This window comes from Nestor notabilis, unplaced genomic scaffold (assembly GCF_000696875.1).
Source record: "Nestor notabilis isolate BGI_N333 unplaced genomic scaffold, ASM69687v1 scaffold5668, whole genome shotgun sequence".
NCBI classification, from domain to species: domain Eukaryota; kingdom Metazoa; phylum Chordata; class Aves; order Psittaciformes; family Psittacidae; genus Nestor; species Nestor notabilis.
The window spans coordinates 47,281-53,527 of NW_009939515.1; the positions used below are offsets into that span (position 1 = coordinate 47,281).

Below are 6,247 nucleotides of genomic sequence, written 5' to 3' on the forward strand. Positions count from 1 at the left end.
AATGCTTTAGCATGATATTTCTTCAAGGTTCATACAAATGGCTACTGCTAGACAGGAGGGACACTTCACACTCATTGACAGTTCCCCTGGCTACAGGGGAATTTCCATGAAAATCCATAGGAAAACCCGAACCAAACCAACCAACCAAGCAAGCAAAAAAAAAAAAAAAAAAAAACCAACACACACCACAACAAAAGAAAAAAGTGGATTTTTTTATTTTTTCTTATTACATGCCATGAGACCACTGTTAGCTGGGGAACTCAAAAAGAGAGTAGCAAGCTAGAAGCTGTATTCAAAGTTGAGTCGGAAGCAAGTCAAATTTTTGTCCCAGCAAAAGATTTGTTTCTGTGAGAAAAGGGAGTCATTCTAGTGTTGCACCAATAACCTTCTCTCTCCTACCTTCTCCTACCAGCTGCTTGAAAGCAACCAGCAGGCTCAAGCTGCTCCACACACAGGAAGGGAAAACGGCTGCCCACAACCCCAGGACTGTTCCTGGCTGGAGCGGAGCCACCTTCCCAGGAAAGCCCCGAACCTGAGAGGGTGACTGTGCAGCACAGCGATGCCCATCCTCCCTCCAGCCCCTGCAGCACAGCCACGAGCCAGCAGAGCGGCGCTCGGCCCCTCACCTTTCAGGTTACGGGGCAGCGCGATGCTGTCCAGGTTCACGCCTGGCCTTAAGATGCAGATCATGGCCGCAGACCCTAGGCTGGACCTTGAGCTTGTTGTGATGGCTGACGCCTGGACTGCAAAAGCTAGGTGGAGCAAGAGAGCAGGGGTGAGGCAATTTGCAAAGTGTCCTGCAGCCTGCAAATGTTTCCAAGCTCACTCGGAACAGGACAAGGCGCCCTCACACGGCCCAGTGCAGGTGCACTGACTGCCTATGCTGAACATGCTCCAAGCAGAGCAAAACAGTTTTCACTGCAAGTTTCCCGGGCCTGGCCTCACCTCAAGCTGGGGTTTGTTCTCAGTTGAGAACAAACCAAGGTTTTTTTGGCCAAGGTAAATTCTGTGCTCATAAGAATGCTTCAGGAACACATGTGGTCCAGAAACATTTCCTCTGCAGTTTAGCCCCAAGAACTGATGCCCCTCAAAGCCACCACAACTTGTGAGCCACTGCTTTGGCTGTCCTGACAACAATGCACACAGAAGCCCACGCCTCTGCCAGGTCAAGTTCTGCATGATCTGCTGCAAGATCTGTTTCTGCCCTGATCCATGGCACAATGATGGGGCAAGTTTGTGCTGCAGGGAATGCAACACAGCAACTCACTAGTCAGCGGCAAAGGTTCTTACTGTTCAGGTTCTCCCAGTTGTCTTCTGCTTCTTCACCCCTCCTCTCAGTGCGGAACAAGAGCATCTTGTTGCAACAAAGGAAGTGCACCAGCTCCTCAACAACATATGGGATTCCCAGGCTTCTTTGGACCAGGAACCTGGGCAGGAGTAGATCCAGCAGTGATCAGCACAAGAAAAGTAGAATCATAGAATGGATTTAGTCGGAAGGGACCTTAGGATCATCTAGTTCCAACCTCTGCCATGGGCAGGCACATCTCAAGCTAGACCATGTTGCTCAAGGCTCTGTCCAACCTGCCCTTGAATACTGTCAGGGACAGAGCATTTACCATGTCTTTGGACTACCTGTACCTCAGCACCCTAAAAGGAAAAACAGTTGAGGTGGGCAGCAAGCCACTCAGGCATAGCAGGGGAGCCAGCATTTTCGTCACAGTTACACCTTACTTTTGAAAGGGAGGTCCTCCTGCTGGCTTGGGTTTTTGGGCCCCCCTGAACTTCCAGCTTTTGCTGAAATCCATGGGAAAAGACCTGCAAACAGTGCCCAAACCACAGAGCAGCAAGCCCTACCTTTCCTCTCCTCAGGAGCCTAGGTGCTCTTTGGCAGCAGGAGAGACCTCTGCCACAAGGAATCTGCCACTCAGCCTGGCCACTTAGACCAAGGCCTTTTCACATCCCAGACATGCCTGGGATTGGGAGTCTTCCTCCCTTCCTCCTTGTGAAACAGCAAATGGTTGGCAGCTCCCACGCTTGGAGTCCAGGGAGCTCCGCTGCCTCCAACTTACCTCACTAAAGCCCTGGGGATGCTGACCACTCCAAGGTCCTGGCAGAGCTTCTGCGCCACAGATGAAGGTTTCAGCTTCTCTAGATGAAGGCAGGTGATTTTATGGGACATCAGGTTGTCTGTTATGGCTTTGTGAAAGCTCTCAGTTCTTGCAAAGCCTGGGCATAAGCTCATGACCATGAAGACGGAGATGTTCCAGAGCAGGGGTGCCATAATACTCCAGGAGGCAGGGTCAATGAAATGGGCATTGTCGATGATAAATATGGCATTTCTATCAATGATCTGGAAAAAACAGGTTGTTCTGAGGCAAATCCAGTGGATTCGCAAGTGTCTTACAGGGGAGAAGATTTAGCTTCTGCCTCTCGAGAGGATGCTCTCTCAAGTGTCTCCCCAACTAAATCCCTGCTTGGAAGCTTCCCAGCTCCTAATTTCTTTGAGATTTTCAGGTCACACTTAACATCACCTGCCCTGCAGAAGGAAGGATCTTGGGCAAGGGAATGAAGAATTGTCTCTCCTCCAGGGAACACTTTAAGGGAGGAAACTTACTAGTGTGTTTGTGGGGCTCTGGAGAGAACATGGAGGCTTTCTCCGGCCCTAGAGGGTGATGACCCAGGTCCTCCCTCCCACTCACACTGCTGTGGCACAGAGCCCAGAGCTAGCAGGTTTGTTCTCCTCCTCTGACCCAGGAGGAGGGAAGGAGAAGTGCTTACCTTCTCTAGCACTTTTGCCCAAGTTGAGTGCAATTCCTCTTTTCTTTGCATTTCATGCATTTGGTGAACCTTGTCTGAAACAGGAAACTATCCAGAAAAGCAGAGTCAGGGAGAAACATGGCCCCAGGGCTCACCACACTTACCCACCAAGCAAGATGGCTGAGCAAACCCCCTCTGCTCTGCCTCAGCACCATCTGTCTCCCCAGAATGGGTGCAAGAGGCCAGAGTGCAGGCTTCAACTACAGCCTAAAGCAGAGGCTCTGGCAGAGCTGGTGCTTGGGGGCGGGCTGAAGAGCTGGTTCTCTGACTGTGGCTGGCTGGAGCAGACCACTCACACAGCAATGACCTCAGCACCAGGTCAGGCCCAGCCTCTCTCCAATGCTGCTTCCAGGGTGATGAACAAGGCACCAGGCACTGACAGATGCAACACGGTACATTAACTCACCACATACAGGCAGCCTCGAGGACCAGGAATGGGAAACCTGCTGTGACCCCTGTGATTCCCACCCCCCAGCTAAGGCACTCAAGCAGCCTTAGAAGACTGCTGAAGACCCAGAATACCTCAGGAGAAAGCCTTCTCCAGGGTCAGAGAGGCCTGTTGCTTTTACCTTGACAAGGAAAATGTCATTGAGGAGGCAGTAGTTGCTCTCTTCAATAATCCCTTGGAGATATGTCTTTAGCACGTGCTCCCTGGCACTGCACGATTCGCACTCCTGGAGGCCTAGCCCCCTGGCCATCAGAATACGCACGGCAGAGAAGGACTGCCTCACGTTGACCTCTAGCAGTTCCATGCCAAATACCCTGCCATGCAAAAGCAAAAGGGACTGAGATCCCCAACAGCCCAAGCCTTCTAAGACAAAAGGGCTGGAGTTGCCTTTAGGGGGAGCTCTTCAGCCTCCCACCTCAAAGTGCTACCCAGAGTTTCGCTCCTTGTATAAGAAAGCACAGCGGGGCAGTTGATGCCAAGCCATTGGGAGAGCCAGGTCCAGACCCCGTCTGGTCTCTGCAGCTCTGGCCCATGTCTCCCTACCTCCCTACTGCAGAAGGACTTTCAGGGCTAAGAGGTGGGCATGGAGCAAGTGAGGAGTTTGCCTCTGGGTTCCAGACCTTAGCAGTCTGCCGCCCAGGCCACAGGACAGCTTTTCTGGCCCAGTATTCCTTCTGGGAAACAGGCAGGGGGCAAGCAGGGCTTCTGAGACATGCCACCCTGCTATCTGTTGCACCTGTAATCTAACAAAAAGCACTGAGTTTGGGCTTTTTCCTTCTATTTGTGAAGGAGAAAAAGCATAGCTCAAGAAGCCACCTCCAGCACCCCGAAGAGACAGGGGCAGCAGCAGAGCACACAGGAGATAACTAGGGAATGTCTCCAGAAGTCTTTTCCAGGAGGCTTCAGTCCAAGGGCCAGGTGCACTGGCCAAGGGGCTGGTGTGTTCCATGGCTGTCAGAGGTGGGAAGAGGCAGTGTCCCAAAGCTACAGGGCAAAACCCAGTACCTGTACCCAGCAGACTGGCCTAACTGGGCCAAGTGATTAAGTAATTGGCTCTTTCCAGAGCCCCTCGTGCCCTCAAATGCCAGCATGTGTCTTTGTCCAAAACGGTTGCAGGCTTCCAAGCAGTTGACAAAGAGGTCAATCTCCTTCTTTCGACCTGTGAAAACAAACAAGAAAACGAGCTGCTGGGGCATGCTAGAAGGCAAAGAGCCACCCCTTTTGCTGGCACCCTCCGCCACAGCCTACCTCCCCACCACCGCATCTGCCAACCTACGACACCTCTGCTGTCTTCCAGCCCGCTTGTCCCAGCTTTCACACCTCTGCCTTCCTCAGAGTGGTAGCGGACCCCTCTATCCCAAAGAGATTCAGACAGCCCCATGCAACTCCCCTCAGGGATCCAGCACAAGGCTGGAAGGGATGATTGAAGTTGCTGCAGGCAGCTGTGTCCCAAACAGACTTAGCACATCTTCTCCTCACTGTATGACTAGCCACAGAGCACATCAATGTTGATGGCACAACCATGTTTTAGTTCTTGCTGAAGAGGGCTTGCGCAGCATCGAGGCCTTTTCCATTTCTCATGCCACTCTGCCAGCAAGCAGGCTGGGAGTGCACAAGAAGTTGGGAGGGGGCACAGCAGCAACAGCAGACCCCAACTGGCCTATTCCACAGCGTATGATGCTGTGCTCAGAAAGAAAAGCTGGGTAAAAGGAGGAGGAAGGGGGCACATTAGCAGTTCCAGCATTTGTCTTCCCAAGTCCTGGATACACATGTTGAAACCCTGCTTTCCTGGGAATGGCTGGACACCTGCCTGACACGAGGAAGCAGTGAAAGAATGCCTGGATTTGTCTGTCATGTGTGCACAGCATCTGCTTTGCCTATTAAGCGGTCTGTATCCAGTGTGCTCACTTTTACCCTTCCAATTCTCTTTCCCATCCCACTGTGGGGAGTGAGCAGCTCTGTGGGCCTGAGTTGCCCACCAGGGTTGACCCATGACAGGGCCCAAAACATCTGGCAAGACACTATGTGATTAAAGGCATCCATGTCGCCTGGCTTTTCCATGTCTACACCCAGCTGCTGCCAAGAAAGGACCTTTGAGGAGCACTAGGGGGAGAACCCACCACCAAAACTCTCCGTCATTCTGGCAGAAGGAAATCTCTTTCCTGATCCCAAAGACAAGGACCAGTTTAGCCCCCAGAGTGTGAACAGCTCCATAGTTGAAAGGAACCTTCATATCGCGTTTGGAACATGGCCAGGAGCACCAAGCACCTCATTCCGCTTTCCGCCCCAAAGATATCAACTAAGTAGGCACTGAGACAGCCAGCACTTCTTTATGGTCTCTGCAGGCAACACTATCCCCAGCAAAAGCTTTTCCCTTCCCTATACAAGTTACTGAGGGGAAGAAACTGGGGTTCAGAAGAGCAAGGCATTCTCCACGTACCCAGCAAGGAGGTATTCTCTGGCATCTTCATGGAAAGAGCCATGCCAAATATGCTAGAAGCAGGGGAAGAAGAAAATACAAGTCAGTTAGCTGGTGAGAAGCCGGCGACATCAAGAAGCAGTCTGACATGGAGGGGCTGGATGTGCTCCTCAGGTACTTGCTTTTCTTTCAAGCAGCATGTTATCCCCTGCATGCTCCCCACACCGAAGGTCAAGCTGGCATGCTGGGACAGCTTTAAGCATAAAGAACCCCAACAGCCACAGCAGGACAGGAGAACATATTGAAAGTCCATCAACAGATGCCAAAGCCAGAGATACGTGAAAGAAGCCAGGGTGTGCTGCTGGCTAGCAGATATCTTTACTGTGTTGGCCAAAAAAAAACAAGTGTCTTGGAAACAAGGACTTGTGTCACCTAATGGGTTGGGATTCCAAGCACCTGGCACCTTTGGCTCAAGTCTTCCTGTAGTTTCAGAGACTAGCATTCAAACCACCATCCAAAAAGAAGGTCAAATCCTGGCCCAGAGGAAGAGCTCATATTTCAGC

The 6,247-nt window shown here is 51.7% G+C and overlaps 1 protein-coding gene across 1 annotated transcript in view; it reads right to left on the reverse strand.

Moving 5' to 3' along the window:
• ADCY10 (adenylate cyclase 10 (soluble)) overlaps positions 1-6,247 on the reverse strand; it is a 20,168-nt gene that overhangs the window by 5,068 nt on the left and 8,853 nt on the right. The window contains exons 12-17 of the mRNA XM_010019903.1: positions 5,706-5,758; positions 4,271-4,424; positions 3,387-3,579; positions 2,070-2,350; positions 1,291-1,427; positions 627-752 (exon numbers count right to left, since the gene is read on the reverse strand). Coding sequence (XP_010018205.1) covers positions 627-752; positions 1,291-1,427; positions 2,070-2,350; positions 3,387-3,579; positions 4,271-4,424; positions 5,706-5,758 — 944 coding nt within the window. The remainder of the gene's footprint in view (positions 1-626; positions 753-1,290; positions 1,428-2,069; positions 2,351-3,386; positions 3,580-4,270; positions 4,425-5,705; positions 5,759-6,247) is intronic.